The sequence below is a fragment of the Corvus moneduloides genome, chromosome 4 (assembly GCF_009650955.1).
Source record: "Corvus moneduloides isolate bCorMon1 chromosome 4, bCorMon1.pri, whole genome shotgun sequence".
Lineage (NCBI taxonomy): Eukaryota > Metazoa > Chordata > Aves > Passeriformes > Corvidae > Corvus > Corvus moneduloides.
Window position 1 is genome coordinate 46,220,158 of NC_045479.1, and position 27,411 is coordinate 46,247,568.

Below are 27,411 nucleotides of genomic sequence, written 5' to 3' on the forward strand. Positions count from 1 at the left end.
CCGCGGCTGCAGGGGGCGCTCCGGAGCGAGCTCGGGGAGCACGCGGCACTGGTGATCTGGGATCCCGGGAAGGGATGGAACAAAGGCTTCACAAACCCCTGGGCAGCCGATCCCGGTGTCTGGCCGGACCCTCGGGAACAGCAGGCTGGGACGGCAGGGATGAGCACAAATCCCGGATGGCAGACGAGGTGTATCCAAACAGGGAACCCCCCGGGGGTCGGGCCGGCAGGGTGAGCACGGCTACAACGTAGCAAAGGCTCGAAGCAACGGCAGGGCAGGGCAGCCACAGCCCGGCTTCCAGCGGGGCAAGGAAGGCGGGCTTTGGGATCCCGGGATTTCTCCCTGAGGCACCTGAGCAGATGGTGAAAAGGTCCCTCTTTTAGTAAGGTGGCGTGTTAGGGTCCCAGTGTAACAGCTGCTCCAGTGAGCTGGCCCCACTCACGGTAGAAGGAAGGCAGCCAAAAGCAGAAGCCTGCAGTGCTGACGAATTCCCTCCACTCTCCGTCCAAATGCGGAGAACCACAGCCCACAAGCCCAGGTGAAGGAGAGTAGCCCAGTTGGACCCCTCCCTCTGTGGCAAGGTCTTTTGTTTCTCCCAAGAACCCAGCAATTTGTCACCCCAGCAACATATATGGGAAAATTCCTCAGGAGAAAAAAGAAAACAGAAAGGGAACTCCCGAAACCCCAACATTAACTAAGTTCGTGCCCCCTGTGACGCCGTGTTCCTGATGGAATGAAGGTTTCTAGCTTGCCCAGTACTGATTAGAAAAAGACCAAGCCAGCGATTATGCTCTTTCTGTATAAAAAAAATCCTGTTTTCCTACCTCCTGGAATCAATAAGGAGTAGGTTATTTCATTGTATACCAACACACAGTTACTAACAGTGAAAATTAATGCTATTTTCTAGGTCATTTGTAGTAGCACATTTGGCTGTCTTGAGTGTTTGAATTATTTTTTCCTCCCTTCCTTACACAGAATTGTTTTACCCTCTTTTCTCCTGTACTGCTGTCTAAGTCATCAACTTTGCAGCATCACAGAAGTCAGTGCTGTAGGTTGATGATAGAAACTTTTGCTGAGCAGAACCCAGTGGAGTCATCCTGTGTGCACTTTCTTGGCTCTTGGAGCACAAAGTTTAACTTGTATAAAAGCTGCCACAAAAAATGCAGAGCTCATAGCTGTTGTTCTGGGCTTTCTTTGCCTGAGGTATTAATTTTTGTGAGATTATGTTACAATCCCAGTGCATGCTTTAACCTACTTGCACAAGGCTCACATATAAATACACCCACCCCCTGTAGACCCTTTTGTATCATTCCATCACACACTTTTTACTGGAGATAAATCAGGTACTGAAGCTGGCTGAAGGGTCTTGTGATTTGATGCCAGAGAAGACATCCTCTTGGCTTTGGCACATGTGTCAGAGGACTGCAGTAGTACTTTGGTGCTCTGTCAGAGCAGGCTCAGAGGAGCATGGAGAACTGGCTGATTTTCAGCAGCTCTTTGAGCTGCAGGTAGATCCATAGGGAGTCTGATATGCATTATTCTGCCAGAGTACTGTTAAATAAGGAACCATAATTAACTGCTTCAGTGCTGTCACAGAGATCTGACTGATGCTTATTTCTCAGTATCTATAGCTAAAAACCTTCTGGGCAGAGACAACAGCATATGATTTCATGAATATTATTGGCTTATCATAGACTCACAAGACAAATAATAGTTTAATGCTGAAGAACAAAAGGTGGGTCAGCAAAAGCCTCATTACAGAGAGTCTTGCCCTAAAGCCCTGTGCATGTCTCCACTCTATTTTGAATTGCAGATACAGATAAATTAATAGTAAGGACGGAGCTTTTGTGGAACCTACAGTAATCCTGAAGATTTTGAACTGAAAACTAAAAAACTCAATCTGCAGCTGGAAGTGCTAGCCCTGGGACACAGAGTCCTCCACTGCCAAGTGATTACCAGGAGCTCTGGCATGGCTCAGGGCTGTGCCATCTGAAAGCAAATCCTAGGAGAAGCACTGGCCAGGAACAGTGCCTAATGAGTGGTTTGTATACAACAGCCCTGGTGTGGGTAGTACAAGATTTTAGCAGCTTGGAAACACCATTTGGCTCCACCAGTCCAATTCCATGGACATCTACCGTGTCCCATGAGTGCTACCATGCTGCAGGCAACCACAGGGCAGCTGTTCATATAGAGCTGTCTGGATGGGATGGATTCCCTGAGTTTAGTGCCTCTGGGAATTTGATATTTTTTAATGTGTTTTTCCCTGTGAGAATCAGAAATGAATGTCAATGTGCAGCTAGCCCAGTTATTGGCACATGGGTCTGAGTTGCCACTGCTGTGCACTCCCAAAGGCTTTTCGCTTCAGGGCTTACTGGATGTTGAAATACTCCCTGTTCACAGCATATGAACCTTAATGCTGGAGAATATTTGTTTCTCTCCTCGCATTGAGGAGAATTCAGTGGCTTGTGCTGGATGCATCATTTCTGAGGCCAGGGCACTGTTTCCATATCTGGCCAAAGGCTTTGTGCTCTGAGGACAAATGCTCTGCTTGCCTGTGTGCTTTCCACTGCCCTGGGGCCACACCATCTGGGTATTTCCTGAAGGATTTAACACTAGCCTGCAGTCAGGTAATGACTCCTGGTGCCATTTACCCCTATGGCATGTGCCTACTTGGAGCTGCATGCCACCACAGAGGATTTAAATTTGCCTGGAGCTGGACTATCTCAATGCAATGGAAACACTTCTCTATGTGGTGCTTCCTGCAGGTGTCAAATCATTGAAGGAGGGAGATGACATAGGTAAATACTGCACCATGACAGCCATGACGAGGGGATGATGCCCAATCAGTACTTTTGTATTCTCTGTTTGGATTTAGCTTTTTGCCAACAGATGATACTACATATTGTCATTTCTGCTGCCTGCTTTAAGAGAAAGAAATTATGTCATACTTCTTTGTGAAGCACACAGTTGGTGGCTGTGACAACACAGGAACGACCAAAAGCATCAGGTTTTAAAGACACTATTAGATTCCTTAAATATAGACCAGAAGAATCCACACATCTGTGTTCACTGGGGGTTGTCTGTTGAAGTTACCACCTAAATCACGAGCTTTTTAAGTGTTTTGGAGAATAAAAATTGGTATAACTTCCAGTGTCATCCATATTAATCAAGAGGATTAACCTGAGTCAAGACCGACTAAGGTGAAGGAGGTACTTTTCATGTGTCTTTTTATGATGTTCTTTAGACTTGGTTAGCTGGCATCAAGGTAGAAGATGAACATGTCAGCCTGGCAAGAAAAGAAAAGATAGTGCTACTTCTCTTTGAGATGTGAACTTCTTTTTGTATTTTCCATTCATGAGGACTTTTGTGCATTCTCTCCTTTCTTCTGTTTTTGGAAATAAGAATTTTAAAATGGCAAAGCAAAAGGAGTTAGTGGTAGAAAAGTTAAAAGACAAATGTATCATCTCTGGAAGAAATGGAGAAGGGTGCACAAGGAGTTGGGAAGGGACAGTCGGGACAGCTGACCCCAAACTGACCAAAGGAATATCCCAGACCATATGACACCAGCCTCAGCATACAGAGCTGGGGGAAGCTGAAGAAGTGGGGAATGTTTGGAGTGATGGCATTTGTCTTCACCAGTGATGGTTACCCATGATGTATCCCTGCCTTCGTGGGGATGGCTGAACATCTGCCGGCCCATGGGAAGTGGTGAATGAATCCTTTGCTTTGCATCTGTGCATGGCCTTTGCTTTTCCTATTAAACTGTCTTTATCTCAATCCATGAGCTTTCTCACTTTTACTCTTCTGATTTTCTGTCCATTCATGACCAGGCACTGAGTGAACAGTTGTGTGGGGCTTAGTTGCTGGCTGGGGTTAAATCATGACATATATCTACTGGAATAGAAAATGTTACCTGAAAAAATACTCTACTAAGTTATCCCCTGGTTCCAAAAATGCTGAAAAGCTCTCAGGATGCTCTCTGTTACTGATTTTAAGAAAATACTTCTATTATCACCTATAATCAAAGCAAAACAGCCAGAAAAGCTCTTAAATGCCAGCAACAGTCACAAGAAGGCAGGGCAGGGATACACAGCACTTCATTCTATCCACACCTTTACTATCACAGATGATCACATCACTGCTATGAAATTAGAAAGTTCCAATTCAAAAGACAGTTATAATACTTTGAGTAACATTAATACATTTATTTGTCATTTACTTTTCATTCATAAAAAGGACAAAGCACAGTCCTGTTCTACTTATTTGAAAAAAAAAAGATAAAAAGTAACTAAAAAACCAGTTCAATATTCATCAGTATCAAATAATAGCAATATCAATTTTCCTGAAATATAAAGAAACACCAAGTATGTCTATCTATATAAACTTTAATTATGAACCTTGCATTTTAAAGCAGATGATACATTAGTTAGTTTTTCTTGACAACAATTTGAAACTGAAGGTCCCAGTCAAATTTACACAATTATGTGAAACAGAAAATTCTCCAGCTATCTGATCAGTATGTGACACCTACCTCATCCGTGTTGCTGATTTAAAAAAAGAGAAGTGGCGTTCCATCCCAGGTCACTTCCATGCAAAAATGAAACAGTTTTGCTTCTTACACCATGTATTAGAAAAGTAAAAGGCAATCATGCATTTGGCAAAAGATGTAGTTGTGGTTGTATAATTATATAAAAATGACTCATACTGCAAAAGAACAAAACCAAATGAAACACAATAAAACACCTTTTTTTTTTACAGAAGGCTTACAGTTACATATTAGTTTCTTATGTATGAAGACAGCTCATTTCTCTTTCAAATAATTATACAATTTATGAAACTCAGCAGTGTTTGACACTTTGACCTTCCTCTATAGGGGAGTTATCACTTCTGCCTATTTAAAAAATTTTCATCTTGTAACAAATAGTTAAAATTAAACTAAAACAGTATTATTGATATTTATTAATGAAGACTCTACACTTTTACATGTAAATATATAGTACAAAATTATACAAATAAAAGAAAAGGGTGTAAATTATTAATAGACCTATCCTTGCTTCATGTAAATATTATTACGGACCTCTACAGTATCAGTTCTAAAAAGATAAAATCTATTTCTAAGTAGCTAGCAAGGTTGTGCTAATAAAATATGATTCAAAGCTTATAATTCTTGAAGCATCAGACATTGCACTATTACTTGAGCCAGCTGATTCAACATCACTGTGTTTCTTCATCATTCACACTCAAACTAATTCCCAGCATACCATGGAAAATGAAAGGAATGTGCATTTCTTTAACAACTTAAAAAAACCCAAACAAACCAACAAAGAAACCCAGCACTGAAACACTCTAGACACAGTCAGAACAAAAACATTATCTCTAATAGAGTTCCCATTTTTCAAAGGCCATAGTAAACATGTAGCTTTGACTAACAGTTGGGATCTGACTTTCACGTACTAACACACAGTTGGATCATTCAGTACTCTATCAAATAGAGAAATGGTCTCAGAACTTTAAAACTCTTATTTACAACACTATGAACATTAGAATAATATCAAGTTCTTGAAAAAGCATATAGTTCTCCCAAATGTACGCCTTCAATACAGGAAGGTAACACCTGGCGTCTGCAGCATAAAAATGTAAATATAATATTTTTTTACTGTGCTACTCTGCTTTTGCCATTTATTGTATACCTTTTTCCTTTTTTTATATTTTAAATCTTTTCACTTTAAAAAATAACTTATGTTTCCTACCATTTCATGGTCCACTTGGCTGATCTTAGCATGGACTTCATCTCCAAACTCCTACATGTTATATTGCTACCTTCATAATAACAATAGGAATAAGACTAAACCAAAACCAATACATTACGCTGCTTCCCTGAAAGCTGACATTCGACTCCCAAAATCAGTAACAATTACTGTAACAGAATTTTTCAACAGAATTCTTTTAAGAAAAGAATATAAGAAATCTCGCACCAGTGAAGCACAGGTAAATTACTTTAAGCTGAGCATGCTATCCATGTCTCGGGTGTTATGAACATATTTAAAATAAAAAATCCTTATCACCGACTTTTATTTCAATTCTTTCAGATTCTATCCAGTAACCTCAAGAAATATAGCTGTAAATAATGAAATGTTTTTGCTTTGACTGTCTCTCTAAAAACCAGTAATCCCAATAAATGATGACGGGGCTATTCAAAAATATGCAGTACACAAAACATATAGGATAGTACAGACAGACGTAGTACTCTTACATTTATCACATACAATCAACATTTCAATCTCTATTATATTTCACAATTTGTTATTCAAGTTAAAGCACCTACGTATGGTGATTTTACTTTCACTGTACAGCCTATGTTATTGGGTTTTAACACTGTAACTTGCCCCATTGGACCGAATCATGCAACTGTCACAGATCAGCATAAGTGTTTTATAAGGCATATTGGAACAAGTTAAAAATATTTCTTAGCCGCTCAAAAGTTGATTTACTTCATGAAGGAGTTCCTGGATGCCTCAGTCCTCTTAAAGTTCATAGGAAATCGGTAGGGTAATTCTTTTTAAAGTGTAATTTATTTGGCTTAGGATGGTGCCACAGGAATCAAAAAGAATCGTGGTCCTCATCTTCAAAGGGAGTCCTTTGTGTTAGGTGGAGGACAAGGTGAATCCAGCTACATTCAGAATCCCGAGCAAGCAAGGACACCCAGGGCAGGCACCACTAGGACCAGGAGCAGAGTCGGTACTCCAACAGCAGCACCTGTGCATCAAACAGACAACAACACAATATTGGTCTTGGTCTTACTTCAGCTCTACTTGCAGTGGGGGGAATAATCCTGAAGTCCACAGAGTATGGAGGCTGGAAACCAGCTGGCCGATCTCAGCACAGCCCCTACCTGTATGGATAATCTGAAATGGACAAAGAGACTTGCTACAGCACGGCGGAGGACTCACTCTTTTGTTCTGCAAGAGCTGCATGTTTATGCAGCATGTTTATACAAGAAAAAAGGCCATTCAGGACACATCAGTGTATTTTGATTTGGCCAGTCCGACAAGCCAGGAGGTTATTATACCAGGAGGCAAAAGGTCAAAATAAATATTTAAGCATGTGAAAACAAAATTAATGGAGTCTTTGAAATGTGACAAAGCAAAGAGACACCTTTGGAAATGTTAATGCTCACACGAACAGCAATAATCTGAGAGATGTCAAAGAGCCTGGTCCGTTTGTTTACCTGCCAGATTACAAAATCCAGATGGCTGACTTCTAGCAGTGTGGCATTTATGTCTGTTAAAGTCACAAGAGTCTTTCTTAAACAAATATTTTAAGACATAAAATCTTAATCTATGGTTTACAAACTTTACATGACTCGCTCTGGCAAAGAGAAATAAGAATTGCTATTGTTAAGTGGTTTGTGTTGCTATGGTTCAGCTCCCTGTTAAGAAGCATCTATATGAGAAAATAGCCCAGCCAAATTGTGCCTGGCTGTCAGTCTTGGAGATGGGCCAAAGGAGCCTGAGAACTGGCTATTCTTTCATCTGAGAGAGGGTTTGTCTCTATCAGGATGGTAGATGGGCAGTGCAGGACCCAGCTTAACCGCTCATCTTGCTGTTGAACACAGACTGAGGACAGAAGTGCTTGCAGCTGGTGGTGACAGTCCTGAGGCACTGCTGGAACAAGCCCACTGGACAGCTCTCCAGAAAATGCTGGATGAAGAAAAACCACACTGAGAAGGTAATACACAAACCGAACAGCAGAGATTTCAGCAGGCCTAAAAACAAGCACAGCACGACAAACCGAAAGTATGGGGGTATATTTATCTGGGTTTTTCAGTGATTTATGAGGCACATTAATCAAACAAAGATAAGTTTCTATCCCTAAGTATCAAAGTAGTGGTTCTTAATGAATGAACAGCCATAGGAAAAAAAATTAAATTCAGGTTTTGTGTTTAAGAATATCCACGGAAAATATATTCTGCTTTTGCCAGACTAGGATAATGCAGTTGGAAAGACACACATATTTTGAACACTTCTAATGGAGGAAAATGAGACAAAAAGGTTGCTGAGTGAAGTTGAAGAATGAGCAAGTATGAGGAAACTTGTATTGGCATGTTGCTATTCTACAAGGGAAAGGACTAATAAATCTTCCTGAGATGTGCTTGCTGGCTCCAGACTCAACAGGTAGCAATTCACCTCATTATAGTGGTTCCTTACAAAGTTTAGGCACTGCTGCAGAGATGTATTTACCAGCTTTCTTAAATAAAGCAAGTCCTACCCTTAGACAGCACATTAACAGAACATTAGCGGGATAAATGCACATTAAACAGATAATCTTTTTCTTTCTTGTTAGATTACTGACCTACATGTAAGGATCCATACTTTACAGGAAACACTGCTGGCCACTGCATGACAGCCAGTACACTCCCGTGGCTCACAAATGAAAGTTAATAGAAGTTTTGTCTAAGAACACACTACAAGATTAATTCTGTGCAGTAATGCAATTGTGATCTGTCAGTTTTAACAACCTCTAAAAATTAGAGAAATGCCAGATAAAGACTTAATAGATGTGTACAAATAAACATGTGGATGTAAATTAAAAGAGAAGGATTATTAAGCTTCCTCTGAAGTCTGGCCAGGTATGAGCTGGATATATGTAGTTCCTAAAGATTCTTTCTCTCCTCAGTGTTATAACGTGTGATCTCTCCTCTCAACCAGCATTTTGTGGATCCAGTGTGCAAGTAATTGCAAACTAAAGCCATCAAAGTCAGTGTCAAAACCAAATCAGCATCACACTACCTAACTACTACTCTAACGCACCACATGTGAACTTACTATCAAGAGTCCTCATTTCTTTCAAATAAACAAAACACATGCCTTAAATTTGGCATTTGGCAAGGGGGTCCACTTGAAACCTTGTGATACAACCGGAGATTCTCCCTTATTCCTTTTTATCCTTACTCTTGCCCATCCATACCTTTTTCCAATCCCTGCCTCCATGTACATAATTTTAGGTTGATTTTAGTTTTAGATTGAATGATTTCAGATTTTAGTCTGATTTCTCTGTGTGTTTTGTCCATCTAGTAAGTAGAAGAGTGAACCTTGCAAACAAACTTTGTTTTGCTTTCATTTTTATATTAAATCTGCTTTTGCTGATACCTTTGCTGGTGATTCTTTGAACAACCTAAAAACTCATTCATGACAGTCTACCTTTGTGTCTGTTTTGCAAAACAAATTTGTTTTTTTCTGAACCAAACTCCTACCCATTTTCCTGTAAATAATACTCTCCTTTTGGTCCAGGATCCAAGGACCTATATTCCAAGAAGGCTGTCTGGTTTTTATCCCTTCTTTTTACTGTAAGAAAGGTTAATTGCAAAGCCTTCTCATATTCTGTTTCTCCTTGCTTCTGTTTCTCCTTGCTTCTAACTAAGCTTGTCCACTTCAGTGGGAAAAAAAATAGGCCACCTCAAAAAAAAGAAGGTATTTTTGCCTGTTTGAGTCATCAGTTTCTTTATCAACTACTAGGCTTCATTTGTATCTGCTTTCTCAGTGTTTTCATATTTACTCAGCTAGAACAGAAAAACAGATATGGGAGAAATCTAATTTCTTCAGGTTAAACTAAACTGCATAAAAGAAAGAGGTGGGCTTGTTGTTCTTTCAACTGGCTATTGAAAAGAAATTCCTCTTGTCCCAGCTGGGAATACTGTCTTCATGAAAGACTACTGCAAAAGAAGTAGGTAGCATCAGCTGACATGATTTAAATTCTGTTATCCCTATTCATGGTAAATGGAAAATAACTGAACTAATTATAATATACTTATCTTGCATCACTGGCATCATTACTAAATCATGCATCCAACTTTCCCTTGTCTAGGAAACCTTTGTTTGTGCACGAGGAAATTCTCCTCTTGCCTGTGCCATAAACATTTCAAGAAAGGCGCTATGGAGTGATTCACAACTCTGTGATTTACTGGTTTTGCAGCAGAGTAGATGCATGGGATGGAAACAAAGTTGTCTGTCCATCTGCTCATGCTTTGTGCTGTGCTAAGGTTTGCTGTGCATCTGTGGAATGGCTTCAACTATCCTAAGAAAAACGTACTTGAATTGCTGCTGACGGTCTGGGTGGTTTCTCCACCCCACCGTGTAAGTTTGCCTTCTCCTAGTTGAAAATTCAGACCCAAGGAAACATTTTGTTTTGTTCTGGCAGTAGCACCTGGCACATTGGCATTGTCAGCAGGCAGCAGCCATGGCTTCTTTTTCATTGACTCTAGCCCTGGCACAGACCTGGGCTGCCAAAATGAAAAGATGACCTGGACTCTGAGAAAAATCAGAAAATTTTCAGTCAGTGTGTTATTACTTAGTTGTCAACAAACATAGGTTATTTCTCGAATACCCCTTTCCCTTCACATATATTAATACTCATTACAGATTCTTTTGCATGGAGAGCAAAGTAGAAGACCACTGGTAATATTCTTTTTATAAAATGTACTCTTTTAAAGCTGTGTATACAACAAATAATAACATGAGGTGGTTCTCCTGTGACCTAGGCAGTGGATCTTCTTTGGCCAGCTGGCACGTCTGGGAATTTCTGAGTGAGGGTTCTACTCCTCTTTGTTCAAGAAAATAGGGATTTGTGAATTTTTCTTACAAATAAATTCACCCCAAGTATATACCAGATGTGTCACTCTTTTTGACTTGCAAATAATCCACATTTAAAAAACCACATGGTGCAATAGGCAAATAGCAGAAACTCTCTGGGTGCAAAAGGGTGGCACAGCCTCCCTCCCTCTGCTCCCTGAGTACTGCAGCACCGCAAGGAACCATTAGTGGGAATAAGCAGCACCCAGGGCTGGAGAGCAACATGGAAAATATGCAGACAATGAAAATAATGGACTGAGAAGCAGCAAAGAAAATAAATTAGTCCAACAGGCCAGATCAGCTTCAATTTGGCCTTGCTCTTTAGCAAGGCAGAAAAAAATCTTAGATCGGGCATTAAAGTCACTGCAGAAAAGAAGAAAGGAAACGGGGGTTATCACAGGATAATGAAGACTAAGAAAACATAAATAGATCTGAAAATATTTCCACTATCTGTCTAACCTTTGAGTTTGAATAGAAGAAAAAGAGAAAAAATGGAAATGAATGAGAATATGGCTTTTCAAGAAAATGCTTGTTCTATCACTGAGTATGTTACAATGCATGGAATTGTCACCTTATTCAATCAAACTAAGGCCTGGAAGGAGGCAATACCAATAAATTAAATGTGATGATGAAGGAAAATCAAGAAAAATACCAGAGAACAAAATGTGTTAATTTAAGCATATGTATATACCAGGTTAGAGGGTATTCTGAGTATTTTCTACGTAATTTTTGAGTCATGAGGCAACAGCAAATGCATTTTGAAAATCACTCTTCTTTTAGAGGAGAGCTCTTTCGAAAATGTACTTTTAATTCAGTAGAAGTTTTTTGCTCTATTCTTGCACCAGATGCATAAGAAGTTCCAAGGTGCGTAACAAATGACTGTCATGGCCAGCTAGACACTGTTTTCTTCAGCACTACTTACAATTTTTACCAGTGTTTTCCTCCTCTTACTACTACAATAATCTTTGTAACAGATGGACATTTTCAAATCACAATCAAAAGATTTTGATTATACCACATGAAAAGCGAACAATCACCTGACTTACTGGATATTGATATGTGCAATAAACATTTTTCTCCTTTCAAACAGTAATTGAAAAAATTAAAAGATGAAATAATTAAAAGGATTGTGTAAATTAGTACAGGCAAAAATTACGGATTTTCCTTTGAAAGAGCTGTACTTCAAAGTAAATACTATTTCAGGATCCTAAAACATGCCTGTGGCAAATGGAATTCATATGTGTATATATGTGTGCAGTGAACACAGACAAACTGTAATTCTGTTCTCTTGCTATAAGCATATACAATACATAAATTATTCTTTTTCCATATCACTATTTAAACTGAGACATTAACCTGATTTCACATGTGAAGCTGAAGGTGTACAGTATTTTCCTTTCTTCCTCAGTATTTATCCATATGTGAAGAGTAACCCTCCCCTCTCTCCCACTCTGGATGAAATTTTAAAATTCGAGAGCTTGATTCTATTTTTCCTTACTCTGGCATAAAGCAACTGCACTGAGGCCAGTGCAGTTACAAAAGTGAAGCAAAAAAGGAATCAAGCACCATATGGTTTTAGTTCCTACTGATTGCAAGATTGTTTTGATTACACTAATATTAGTAATATGACAAAGCACTGCAATCAAAAAACCACGCAAGAGACCAAAAAAAAAAAAATCTCAGCGTTTATTATATTTCAAAGGAAACAGATAAGCCTGTAATTAACTGTTGAAAAAGACTCCATTGGTTAAACAAGTTGTTCAAACCTTCATCTGGTTGTGGTAACTCAAGAATGAACTTTAAATTGTGTAGCTCATTAATTTACTATAACGGGCTTGAAAAATATCCCCAAGCTCTTTACTGTACAACAGGCACTGACCAATAAATTACAACAGTTCATGGTTGTATTTTACACTGGTTATAGCTGTATGCTGGAATGCAGCTAGGCACATATACAGAGAGTGATTTTATGATAAGGACTTTTATTTAAAGATGTTCACTAAAAAGAAATGCATACGAGATAGCTGTGTGTGGTAACCTTCTTTTATATCACTGTCAACTAAAATAGTGTATCCTGTTGGAAGCTGACTGGTTATATGAGAGCAAAGTAGATGCAGGATGTTTGCTTCCCCCTTTTGCAGGTGACTGGGTTTTCTGTGAGAAGGAAGAAGATGAGGAAAACAAAAAGGAAGTTTTTTCCTTAAAGAAGGAACTGAGATAGAAAGAAAATCTATTTCTAGTTTCTTTTCCATTTGACTTTCAAATGTAATTACATTAGTTAAAACATGCTAAAATTTTAATTCCTATGTTAAGACCTCAAGGCCAGTTAGTGTTCCTGAACCTGAAATACAGGCTAAAAGACGACTTCTGGTGTCCTGCCTGGCCTCCACCTGCCTATCCAGAAGGCCTCAGGTCCCCTGTATATCATGTAATGCCTGTCAGAATTGTGTGGATGTCCCTGGTAACCTGGGGCATCTCAAATGCTACAGGCTTTGTTTAACATTCTGAATTACACCCTAGATGACAACTGATTATAATGGAAGCTTAGACACCTAAGCCAGCCATATTACGTAGATTACTTTGGTTTTGATACCCAGTGAACAGCAGGAAAACACCCATCTGGATGACACACTGGCGTAGACACTCCTTGTTTAAGATCTGGCCATTCCTGGTCAGCATACAGGCTATTCGGAATCTCTACCCTAGCTGCTCAATTCTCCCCATGCGCTTCTGCAGGAAATTAGGTAGGTTTGCAAACTCTGGAATCAGATGTCTAAAGGTTATGTAAGGCAATATTCCTCTCTGAATTTGGCAAGATGTCTTACATTTTGCTTTAGCTATTGTTTACATCTTTGTGTAAATATGTAACTTCCATTTTGGTCAATCAAGCACCAAAATATGCATTCCTATTAAACTACATCTTCTTTGCAATTCTCTGAGAAAAAACGTAACTAAAAAAAAAGAAAAAATTCACTCCTCTATCATTCTTTTGGGGCAATTATTCTAAACCCTGATGCATTACTGGAAAATTTCCTTAAGAATAAAAATTAGCAGACATAATTTGACATGCAGAGGTGTTAAAACTACTGCTGTTCTGCTGTTTGGAAAAACAGCCTAGAAATAACCTGAAAATCTTGCCCAATTTGCTGTATACTATGTATTCCAAAGAGATTACCTTGCCTTTTGTCTCTTTTTCAACCTTTCCTAAACCGAATACAGGGAATGCTGCCTCTGTCTAGGTCACCAGAGGCCCAGTCCGTCTCTCTAGCTGGTGTATGGTAGAATTTATGGATGAGAACTTGTCTGCAGTGTGGAAGACAGTTCAATACAAAACTCTGCAAACTAGCATGTGTAGGGTGCTAACTCTGCCAGTGGTGCTAATTCTGTACAGGCATGCTTGGGACAGGTCATACTGGCAAGACTCATTGGCTTGGGCTTAACATTGTACTGACACAATGTGTTCAGGCTGGGAAGTAATCTACCTGCTATGACCTAAAGGGTCTTTGCACCACACCAGTGGCAGGTTTTAATGCATGTTTGTATCAAAGATACCCAGAACATGTCCTGAATATAGCGGTTGCCTCAACATTTTCGCGGCTTATAAAATAAGCTATATTATGGTACACTGATTACCCCAGTGTATGATAACATAACACAATATATTACAGCTTTTTTAAAGTGGTTGACTTACTACCCCAAAATAGTCTCATAGAACATGATACACACAATTAACATGTATGCTAAATGGATTAAGAATTCAGTCACCAGCAGATTTCAAAACACAATTATTGAAGAATGGTCACTGGATTTTTACTGTAATTCCAGGCTGAACAGCTGTATACTGAATGTAATCCAAATATTTTTATCAAAAGCAGCAGAAGTAAACACCTAAGGAACCAAAATGGCAACAGAGACAACAACACATTCATGTAAAAATTCCAACAGCACAGGGACTTGAGCCATACAAACCAACTGTGCTTTGTCATAGTCACAGGCAAAATTAAACACAAAGTTAAAAAGAGACATGACACTGTGGTGCGACTCAGATAAGGATGAGACACTGTATTCTGGAAAGCAAGGATTCCAGGAAGGATTTAGAGATAATGTTTGACAAACAAGATGAATACCATTTCATATCCCCATGCAAGGTAATAAATGCCTAATGAAAGCCTTTCATGAATAATGGAAGAAGTTTAGTGTGGGGACGCAAGACTATCTGCAGACAGCTGAATTGAAGCAGTGCACATATAGTGTCTACAGTCCTAAAGAAAATCTGACATGCTGGAGAAGTGAAGAAAAGAGCTGATGAAATTATTTAAGACCTGAAGAAAATGTAATCATGGAAAATTCAAGGAACGCAGTAGTTTTAACACTTGATTAGTCACTTGGCTAGTATATATACATTTCTTAATGGGAAGAATGTATTAGACACATAAAGACTCTTTAATCTGACAAAACCTATGAAAGGAAACAATGCCCAGACCCTAAAGCCAGATAAACATAGAGAATAAAATTAGGCAAAAAAATGTCAGCAGTGCAGGTGATTCATCATTGGGACAAATTACACACAACATACAAACTTCATACAAACCTAAAAATGGTGATACCCATGAGTTCACACCAGGTGATATAAACTATGCATATTATAGAAAATCTGTGGATGGGAAGTCCACTCCTTTAGGAATGGGCAGCTTCCCTCACAGTACAAATAATATGGCAAAAGCATTGTTCTTTTTTAAAAGCCACAATAATGGTTGCATTGCTTCTGTGACAAGAATATTGTTGACATTTAATCCTTTCTATTCCCCAAGTTAATTTTTTAAATTAAAAAGGCAAGAACACAATGCAAGTGTCTGAATTACAATCTTGCAAAGACACTATCCAAGTCCTTGATATCAATTCATATGCTTTATTTCATACCAAATTGTGCCAAGACACTACTTAAAATAAAAAACTAGCAGGAAAGAGATGTGCAGACCATATTCATATCTGAACTTGTATTTATAGTCAACACTGAGCACAATTTGAATTATCCTAAGCCATGGTCCCCTCTCTTCTTTACCAATCATCCAGACCACTCTGAACTAGAGCATGTGGAGTTTCTCATTGCTTATTTATTATTTTTGTGCCACAAATCCCCTTTTCACTGAGAAGTGGAACTTCCCCAGCAAGTGGTCTGTGGATCACTGTGGACCACTTCTTTTCCCTATTACATTCCTTTTAGCAACAGTTGACAAAGGAATGAGATAGAGGCAAAAGGTACTAGGAACTATGGGGTTATTGCAAGCTGATACCTAGATTCTGAGGCCTGCACCATGCAGTTATGCTTGTAGGACACTACTAGCAGTGGCAGCCTAACTGGGGGCACCAGTAGCAGCAGTCTGATATTTGGAAGATTGGCAGTGCTTCCAGGATTGAGCTGGACTGCTATTGAAGTGTCCTGTGTGCGCTGTGAGTCCTCAGAAATGTTTCAAGATAAATTCTTATTCTCAGTGCAGTCACTGCTGAAGGGCTACCTTTCCACCTTTGGATGTGCCCATCTCTCAATAGCATACAAGAGGAAAACACTCAGTCCAAGATTTCCATGGAGTCTGGCAAAGAAGAAGGGAAGTTATCTGCTCACCTGAAATTTTTATTTGGGCTACTTCTCCATCTCCTCCTTCACTGTGTGCTCTGACCTCAACAACATATTCACCATCACTGGGGACTGGGACCTCTATCATGTGCTTTCCAGTAGAAAACAGCTTGCCTTCATGTTGTCCATCTGGCCTATAAAGTACCTAGGAAAGTCACAGTAAATATAGTTATTGAAATGTTATATTTCCACAAAGATACATTTATAGATGTACAGTGTGTCAACAAAAAAGTATTAGGTTTTTATTCATATGAAATCTCTGTGTGTGTGTGTATATATATATGTATCTCAAAACCTAGAGAATCTAGACAGGATGTTTCTTCATTTTCTGTTACAAAATTATGCCACCTTTTGAAAAATAATTTCAGTGCTTACATTCAAAGTAAGTAATTAAGTGATGGAGAATAATAATGAAGGGTGGCAGAGAGCATCAAATAAAAATATGAGAACTCAGCTGGGTTTTCTGACATAAAACTTATAACCATTTTCATAAATGAAACAACAATCAATTTTATTATTAACTCTCAATGATGCTAAACTATTGCAAATGGGATGGTATATGTCTTGTGGGACCTTTAGAAATGATCCCGTTTCTTTCTGAAATAAACTCTGTGAAACACTGTTAGCAATTCCCAGCAAGGAGTTCAACTCCTCAATCAAATTTGCGAACGTAGACCATGATACTAATTTTCTTACTGTCAAGCAAGCTGCAAAATTAAACAGGAATTAATATCTGAAGTTTTCCATATGCCTAAATTCAGTATATACACTTGCTGTGGTTACAGAGTTAACTGCAGCTAATGATGGTAGAGGTCCCTTCCCTTCCTCTACCTTCCCAGACTTTAAAAACTCATGTTCCAGGAACTGTAGCCCCTATGAAGATGGGAAAGGAAAACTGGAACAATGCATACTGATGTAAGGAAAAAGTAGAAAATGTACAGCTTTTCTGTGCATTATTTTAAGCCAACAGACAATAAATGTGATCATATGGGAAATGAGGTTGTTGCAGTCACTTCTATGAACATTTCCATAATATGGTGTACCACCCAAATGAATTTCAATGCCCCAGTGTTTTCTCATCATATTGACTAAGCCCACTGGCTTTGCCCTAGGCCTACTGGATGGTTGTGTATGCTGAGCATGATACCTTCCTCTTCAGCATTCATGTATGTTTAAGTCCAATTATGTACAAAGATTCAACACTGTCTATAAAATGCACTACATGAAGCATACATAAAGATAAAAAATATTTTCAGATATCATACTTTGTATCCTTCAACGGCAGACTCGTTTGACATTGCCTTCACGTGATCCCAGGTGATGATGTACCTTGAACCAGATCTTACAGAACTGATAATTCTTGGACGTTGGCTTGGAGCTGAAAAGCAGTATATGTATAATGTACACATAAATGAGATTTCATAAATGTTCAATGATGTTTTTATTAAGACATATAAAAATGTAAAAATGGAAATTAGGCTGACATACATATGATCAAGGGATAGTCTCCTTCCTGGAATCATCTGCTACAGTTCCAGCCAGGCAGTTTTGGATGGCTTTGTGCAGTGGCTGCGTTGTGGGTCTGCCTTTCTCTGTTGCCAGAATGGAAGTGGCCAACATTACCCTTCACTGTGTTGCTGACCATGTGTGTTTGCTGGCATGCAACTACCTTCAGAACCTCCCAGAAATGTGGCATAAGTCATATTTATTCATTGAGATCAAATATTTAATTAACCATTTACAGGCATTTCTACATCATTTAACTCAGTTCAGCAGAAATAGAAGTACCCTACTGCAGAAACCATTAATTATAATTTACACAATACGCTTATAAAATGGACCCTTATTCAACACAAATGAACCCTGCAGGTGCCAAGTTGCACAATACACTATTTGCTGACAGAAATCCTCAAATCGGCTGTATGTATTTTTAGCCCAGGCAACTGTGTTTTAAACACACAAGATGTGTTTCTTACATTGCTCAGTCAATGCTAGTGCTAGGTATCCTCATTAAGTCACGAGCAATATTCAAAAGCCTGTTATGGTATGTAAATTCTAGGGTGAGATTCAGATCACCTGCTTCTCAAGGTTGCCTGATCCTGCTGTTAATGAAAATGGCAGTTTGGTCACATTTTAATCATCAGAATCCTTCTTGCTATTGACTAAACAGAAAGGCAGTGTATAGATGCCTACCTAAGTAATAGCTGGTCTCAACTGCTCCTCATTTAGAATATCATGTCCACCTTTGGGATTCCCAGTATTTGAACAACACTACAGAGGGCTACCAACCTGGTGGGGAGCTGGAACAATTGATTTGTGAAGGAAGGGTGAAAGAGCTGCACTTGTTCACCCTGGAGGAGAGACAGTTTTGGAGGGGACCTAAGAATCCCCTGTCCTAGCAGGGGGCTTATCAAGAAGGATCCAGGCTCTTGGATGGCATGGCAGGAGGACCAGTACCAAAACTGCACAATACTGATCAAGAATCTCAGACCAGATGCTCAGAGTAAGTCAGGGAGTGGAATGGGCTTCTCAAAGAGTTTGTGCAGTCTTTACCTCTTCAGGTTTTCAAGATTCAGCTGGATAAATCCCTGAACAATCTGATCTGATCTTATATATATATAAGCTATAATCTCAGCCTCTCTACTGCCTTTTGTAAGATATCCACATTATACATGGCAACAAAAGAGGAGAAGGAGAATTTTAGCAGAAATTTTCAGACAAAGATGCAATACCACATGAAGAGAGAACATTCAGTGTATGTGAATGAGAAGCAATGTTTGAAAACACGATGGACATGATTATACTTAACCTAATGCTCCATTTACTTACGTGCTTTCCTGGTAACAATATCAATGGTGTTGCTGGGAGGTCCATAGCCTGCACTGTTGAAGGCAGAAACATCTACATGGTAGCGAGTGTTAGGCTTCAGGTTTTCCAGTTTGGTTGAATACTCTTGATTGCTCACCTGTACCCGCTGTGCAGCTGCTTCTTTATCATGAGCAGCCCAGTAACGAATCTGTAAGCAAGCCAATTGGGGGATTAAATTTAACATATTTAATCATAAAGAAATGTTATAGAAACTGATGTATTTCTATACTAGATATTCTGGATATAAGCCAGCTAAAAGAAATCTAACAGCAATAGCATAGAATTCCTTCCACAGGCTGTGATTTTAACCAAGTTGTATATAGGTATACAGAAACAGAAATAAATCCAGCGTTTATTATGTAAACTTTTCTCACAGTGGTTTAACTTGTTCCCAGCTAAGTCAATAGAAGCTTGGGAGCTGGATAATGCCTTCAAAGAACAAGACTATTTTCTTCTTGCTCTTTTGTTTTTGCATTCTACTCTGAACTTTAGTATTATTTTCTTACACTAGTAGAGGCTAAACTCTGATAACGTTTTCGGACTATTTTGTTTAAAGTGTTTTTTTAAAAATTTTGCCCTTTTGTACTTATATCTACAGAATGCAAAGTATTCAGTCATGTTAGCTGCATGCATAGGTCTGGATGGGTATACATAACCATTTTCTAGAGTTCTTCAGCTAAATTCAGATTTCATAGCAGAATATAACATCTGTCAGAGCAGATTAAGAAGAATATGAAAAAACTTAAAATATGGCAAAAGCATGACCCTAGGCTTGTAACATCCTAAAAAACAAAGCCAATTAAGAGTACACAGAAATTCCATGAGGGTTTTTTTTTCCCCAAGAACTTATTCCATCCTACTTTAATTAATTATGTGTTACAAAGCACCAGGTGAAAACAGTGTAATTCCTATGGAGTGATGCCATTCCATACAGTCCCTCACATACAAACGGTCCTATTCTGCATGGCCTGCTGAGTTGCAAATGAGAGTGAAACACTGTCAGTCTCTGGGTTTTGTCTGGTTTATAACCATTTGCATAAGACTAAATTACTGCACCAACCTGAAAGAGCAGAAAGCCATGCCCATTACATTTTGATTTTGAGTGTTTTCAGCCCCAGCATTTCTGCTCAGCTTTTGCCTGACTTCATAGCGATTTTTGTGTATGCTACATGAGGGCATTTTAAATTTTTTAGGAAGAAGTTAATATAAGTAAATTCAGGCTCTGGGAAAAATCTTACTTTGTAAGACATTATTGGTAACATGAGGTATCCTGTCATCTTGTCTGTTAAACAGTAACTGCTTTAACCTTCTGTTCTTTTGACATTAGTTGTCCATGAAAACTTCATTTAAGGAATAGGTTAGAAGAACAGATAGTTTGTCAAAGTTTTAATATCACAGTTCTCTTCTTCACAAGTTGCAGGTACAACCCTTGTTTGGTGAGGCTTTATTTTCTCCTATTTACATTTAAATTAAAATATTTAATAAAAATATTTCTTTCTTTAATCTTAGAACACATGCCGTGGCTGAATGAGGAGAGATGCAGGGGATTTAGTAGGGGATTTCTCTTCATCTACTTCAAATGTCTTTGGACAGGAGAACAGCATCACTACACAGAGATTACTGTCAACTAAATACTTCTTGTAGCTTGTCTCTTGTCAATTTTTGTTGCCACAGTCCTTCCCACAGTGTTACAGGTTACTCACTCTGATTATTATAAATGTGACATCTTAGTGGCCTTTGTCACTCTTTTCTGGTGCAGGGACAATCACGCTGTATCTGCAGACCAAACTGGCTTTGCTTTTTAAGTTCAACATGCACACCTGATTTTTGGTATGCACAAAAAGATAATCTTCAGTTCTATAAATGTATGTCCTGCATTCTGTTTAGAAAAGTATCATCCACCAGCATCCTAAACATCAGTTTATTGTAATTTAGGCAATCACACTAATGAAATTCCCACTTACAAAGGTGGCTATTTTCCTGAGTAAACAGCCTTTACCCTAAAATGAGTGAGGATTGTGTATCCAATCCATTCTGCAGGCTTCTCCAGCAGGGTGGTAACCTCCACATGATGAATGGTTTCAAACTGGCATAGATCTGAAACTGTGACAGTCATTTTAGCTGAAGGTCTGATAATGATCTTCAAGTCAGAATTTCTTTCACATGACTATAATTAACATACTGTTGTAGATAAGCTGCTCTTGTTGAATGCAACCAGCTGTACACCATAAGGTGTTAACTGTAAGTGGCTGACTCAGGTGTGAGAGGGTGTGTACATCAGCAGCTAGAGGACGTCATGTCTATCTCTGTCTCAAAGTTCAAACAAGTTTCTAGCCTGCAGCAAAAGGATGTCTGTGAAATTCTAGGTGGCCAAAGTCTATAAACCATGACAGGACCAATGGTAGCTTTGCTGTTGATTTTAGCTGGCCATTGAAAACTAATTCATTAATTTTTAGTATGATCTATTATGTTAATTAAGTAACATCTTTACCTAAAGATAGAAAACACACTTTATATGAAGCTTTTATTAATCGTGGCATATTCTGGAAGCTTTTAAATTTCTCCACCTTGCAAAGCTTTTTAAAATCTTAATATTCGTTTGCAGTACAGGGATGCTAAGGGTGTAATACAAGATTAACACAGAGCATCAAACAAGACAAGCGAGAACAATGAATGAAAATGCAAATTAATTCACTGAGAGCACATTATGTTTCAGACAGAAGTAATATAGTTTTAAAATTTAATAAAATTTAAATCCCAAATACTATTGTTCTTGGCTGCAATGTTACGGACTTTACTCCTATAGTGTGCGAGCTGTATGTCATGACCACAGAAAGTTCTTCTTCAATCTACAGCCATATTTACATATGTGGAACATTGTAACAACTCTTGGAAAAGAGTTTCTCCCTGAAAGCTAAGAAAAACTACTATCTTCTTTATACTATTGCTATATTTCTCTCTTTAAATAATTTCAAATTCTCTTGAAATAATTTGGAAATTTCTTTCTTGCCTCTGGGGAAGTGATATCTAGAATTAAAGGCCCCATTGCTTCATTGCTCACATTTCCCCACTATACTGAGTAGCCCCTCTCTCTCTTTCTTAAAGAGCTTATACAGTATCCCCAGACAGTCTGCTTATTCCTGGTGCTCTGCATTTCCTTTGTTGTTAGGGTAATCCATAGGCAATGAATCCCCAGAGGACACAGAAGGGAATTTCAACCAAGCTCTATGAATTTTTGTAGGAAATAAGCCAATAGTGATTTGTGTGAAAGATTGCCTTAGCCATCATGAATTAGTGCAGCCCTCTGTGCTAAAAACAGGGAAAAACCTATCTTTCATGGTCCTCTCCTGTATTCAAACTTTAATATACTGAAGCTTTTTCTGTAAGTGTCGTGAAACAAAAGCTTCCATATTCTTGACAGTTTTACATAGGACTGACACAAAAATATACTTTACTCATATTAAGAAAGAATGCTAATAGCATACTTCAGTCAACAAGAGACACTGGTGGTCAGTAGTGATAAATTTGTTTAATAAAATAAACCTATATCTATTGCATAGAAGCAGCATGAAATATAGATAGTGTCGCTGGTGCTGCACGCACTGCAGAGATATGGCTTTTAGCAGTCTATTGTAAGAACTCATAAATCTTAAATTCTTTATATGGATGGAGACAGTTTTCATACCTTATCTCTTCTTTAAGTGTGAGCTGAGGATACTCCTCTGTAATGGCAAAATGTATCAGTTCACACTCATCACCATGAGGGCAGTCATCCTGACAGTATGCATTAGTGTCAGGAAAATCTGACTCCTCCTGGTGTGAGAAGCATTGTGTCACAGGTGAAATACCTCAGGTTCTTTGCTCAGAGTACTCCCACCTCTTAAACTCTAGCATTCAAAAGTCAATTATGCAATTTTCAAGTAATAATAAAGACCAAAAGGAAACTGAGAAGGTGCTCTGGTGAATGATAGTTTCTACTAACCTGTATTACACTAGAGCAGTAATTAAAAAGATAACTATTCAAATAGACACAGAGCCTTCCAGAGATAGTCACTGGAGTTTTATAATACAGTTTGAGTACTTCTTCCACCACAACTTTTTTTGCAGCTTCACAAAAGCTATCTGTGGCCTTAACCTTCCAGAACAGCCCTCTCTGGTTTTGCCCTATCCTATGCCTCCTTCAAGACTCATGGGAGTTCTGATCTTCAGGAACACAAGTTTTTCTTTTTATTCTCAGTGAAGAAGCATGGGCTTTCCTTTTGCTGCCTTCCCCTCTACTAGGATGAGACTGCTGATTGTCCTGGGGAAAAAGATCTCAGAATTAATACCTTATTGAGCATTGTGGGGCAGTAATTTGTCACTATCGGTCTGTTTATTGTCTAGTCAGATGGAAATTTTTTACACAGTCCTGATAATTAGAAGATTTAGAAAAAGAGGAAAAAAAAGAAAAAAATTTATATTCTAACGTAGCTGTTCACTGTACATGTACAAGCCAGTCAGTTCACGCTGGATTTGTGAAAGTGTATTTCTCCAGGAATACGTGGATGAAATTACACTACAGCTATCAAAACAAAGCCACACCCGGAACAGCCACAGTCCATGTAACACACGGTCCACTCCCAGGATATCCCACCTTTATAGCAGTTGTTCTCTTTTCAGTCCAAAGATCCCCCACATTTCTTTCTGATTTTTTTCCTTTTTTTTTTCCCTATTGACTCTTCTGTTCATCCTGGTCTTTCGTGCTAAATCCTCTCCCCTCCCTTCTTCCCCTGATGTCCCCTGACAGCAACTCAGATGACTTTATGTAAAATAAGGTAAAATTTTAAAAAATGGCCAAACATGGGTTGCCTCTGGGCATGTTCTCCTACCATGTTCTTTCCATATTCATCTTTGCCCCTCCTGCTTTACTACCCCATTCCCTACTACAACTCTGAACATCCATCTTCATGGTCTATCACAAATGCAATCCTAACCTCTATCAGCACTCCTTGTTGCAGCTCTCTCCATCAGAGAGCAGTTGCCACTCTCCCCCAGTTGCCACTCTCTACATTCCCAGAAGTCCCCTGGTGTGTGCCAGCCAACCTGTGTGTTCAAGTTGTTTTGCATGCAAAGGCTTCCGTTTCTGGGCACACTGTCCAGCTCGAGAGTGCAACGCTGCTACAGGGCTGTCCTGGCTGAGCTCATAGATTTCAGTTATGACCATTAATTTCTCCATCCTATTCTAGCTACAAAATCCCTGGGAGACACCAAACCAAAGTGGGCTGCTTTAGTAAATTAGGAGTTACCACTGATATTACTATCTTAATTTCAAACCCCAGTGTCCTCTGTTGGTGATTTTTAAATTTTGTGTCTGTACTGTATTAAATCAACCTTTACATGGGACACTATTCTTGTTGCAGTATCACAGAAGTTTTACATAAATCTCATGGAGACAGAAACAGAGATCAGGAAATATAAAACCAAGTACTATTAATTTATTCATAGATTTCAATTATAAAAATACATTCCACGAGATTACTCCTCATTTGTATGTGTTTATTTTGGAACATAGAGGATATCATCAAGTAGCTGAAAACTTAGATCACAAGGCAAGTCACTAACAAACTAAAGACCCAAACCCCTATTCTGGGGAGCAGCCAAAGTAAGCAGGCTGTACACTGCAGAGTTTGTCAGCATCCACTCTGCATGGATGATGTTAAGACTTCCCTGCTAGAGTACTAAACGGACATTTCCCACTGCACCCAGCCTGTGGTTGTCGTCCTCTCTGCAGAAGGCCAAGAACAATTTTTACAGGTAGTACCACTGAGATGGACCAGATAGAACATGCCCCAAAGCTCTTTTCCATGCGGAGAATAGAAACCATCAAAAAAAATCACTGTCTTGCACAACAGCAGTGTCTCTGTTGTATTTGATTCCAGGCATCTGTCAAGTAGTCCCACTTACTATAGGGATTGTGGGTGAGATATATTAATAACTGATGGTAATTTAAGTGGGCCGGAGTTAGTAACAATTTCACATATGTGTTGACAATTACACCTGTAATTTAATTTCAATATGTTTCAAGAAGTTAGAGATAGGCATTCAATTACATAAAAGAGACAATATTCTTTCGTTAAATAATTATGTCTTTTTTCAGTTGAGTAGTGCAAATACACATTTCTTGATATGTTTTAATAATGAAGTGCGTAACACCAAAAAAAAATCTGTTTCTGAAGATGCAAAACCTGCACAGAAAATGCTAACTAAAGCAAACCCTAAGAGACAGAATGCCAGAGTAGGAATCATTGTTGGATTTAACTACTGACAGTAAATGAATAAGAAGATTGACAGTGTTGCTACTAAACTCACCTGATATCCTTCCACAGATTTATCAGAAACATGGTGCCAAGAAACAGACATTTCAGAAGATGACAAAACTTTTACGCTCACCTCTGTAGGTATTTCAGTTGGAGCTGGAAGATGAAACATATGTTAAACAATCAATCTGATCTTGTGGTATTGCTATAATTTTTTACAGGGACTCTTCTCACTTTTGTATTTTATATTATTTTCAGTATTTTGTATCATTTTCATGATATCAGCGAGCCAAGTATTAGTCTTTAATCTGGTTTTTCTTAAGTAAACTTCAAGTCCAGTGATGATCTGTATGGAAAATGACTCTATAAAAACAAAGCAATGATCCTGTTACTTGGCTCAGACTATGTATTTTCATGCTTCAACAGATTTCTTGAAATTTGTGTAAACTGAAAACAGCCTTTAATAAACAGAATGAAGCATCCAGTGATCTTGTACTAAATGGGACAGCAGCTCACATACTACATACATCAGATTTTTTTAGTTACACACAAATACTCATGTATGTCACTTAGTCCTAATGATACAAATTTTTTGTGAGAGCAGATATTAGATACCCGGCTGTCCAGTGGCACATACAAACTTGAACACAGGTGTGAAATGATCCAAAGCACCCTTCTGTAAGGCATACATCACACAGTTGATTTTGTTTGTATTCTTAGTTCTGAACAGCAGCCAACGCAGAGTACAGACCATTATGCGATAGACTTTTATCCAGGGCTTCAAATACTAAAGTCTAGTTTCATTTCACTGTGGCTTAAATTTTAAGTGAGGTAAGGAATTCAGAAAGGCATAAACCTAGCAATGTCTGTAAAAGATAAAGTTTTCCAAACTAAGAACAGTTCTCTGTCGTGAATCCTTTGAAACAAGTTGCAACAGACAGGCATGGCAGCCCTAGCTGAGGAAAGCCTTCATATACTTAATCTTCCAACTGGGCATCCAGTCAACTATGCATCAAAACAGCCACTATTAAGAAAAAAATCAGTAACATCTCTCATGAAAAGTATCCTAGGTAACAAAATAATCTTATATGCAAAGTTACCTTTTGTAATTGTCTTTCAATGGCTGTTAATAATGCAAATATCTAATTAAAAAATTATACATTATTGCAAAATTGTTTTCACAATGACAGGAATTTAGATAAGCAAGAAGCCTGTGCACTCATTAATAGCAATCATTACTCACTACTAGCAATGGCAGATATGACTAGCAGTTGTCAGACATGGAACTTTGCTTATTACACATGGGAACACAGAAATTCCCCAGTCACTGACGTGAATAACAATGCCCACAGTTACAACTGGAGAAACATAGATCTATTATAGAATACACAACTTGGTGGAAAAGTTGTCACTGTATTTATGTATATATGGATATTTATACATATCTGTATGGAATATTGCATGACCATATTGCTTTAAGATTTCTGTAATACCGTTGAGAAGTTGTGTTGTCTAACAGTAATAGTGTTACTTGCTGACTCAAAGGTACAGAAGTACAGGTGGAATAGTTGTGATCATCTAATCTATTCCCAAATCACTGTCAGACTCTTCTCTATTGTACCAATTACAGAACTTTCCAAAAAATTCATACTGAAAAGTTTCAACTGCCAGGGCTTTTGCTGATACAATACTCTAACAATATTTCATCTGCTCATGCTTGTTTATGAGCTGCAAATAATTTACATTCCTATTTGTCATTTATGTTCTATAAATATTTTGCAGCCTCTCCTGAGCCAGAAAGATGGTATCAGTTGCTTTCCTCCAGTCTTCTAATTCAGTAATTCTACCAATAAAAGGAGAAATCACATGGTCATCACAGTATGTTCTCTTCACTGAAAATATAGTGGTCATCATACAATTATCTTCTAAGCAAAACTATACAAAGTTCAAGCTGGCAGCCAGTAAGCACACTACAAGGTATGGA

The 27,411-nt window shown here is 38.5% G+C and overlaps 1 protein-coding gene across 1 annotated transcript in view; it reads right to left on the reverse strand.

Moving 5' to 3' along the window:
• Positions 1 to 4,181: 4,181 nt before the first annotated feature.
• CNTN1 (contactin 1) overlaps positions 4,182 to 27,411 on the reverse strand; it is a 228,115-nt gene continuing 204,885 nt past the window's right edge. Inside the window, exons 20-24 of the mRNA XM_032105945.1 lie at positions 25,480 to 25,583; positions 19,093 to 19,279; positions 17,529 to 17,641; positions 16,252 to 16,408; positions 4,182 to 6,756 (exon numbers count right to left, since the gene is read on the reverse strand). Coding sequence (XP_031961836.1) covers positions 6,677 to 6,756; positions 16,252 to 16,408; positions 17,529 to 17,641; positions 19,093 to 19,279; positions 25,480 to 25,583 — 641 coding nt within the window. The 3' untranslated portion in view covers positions 4,182 to 6,676. The remainder of the gene's footprint in view (positions 6,757 to 16,251; positions 16,409 to 17,528; positions 17,642 to 19,092; positions 19,280 to 25,479; positions 25,584 to 27,411) is intronic.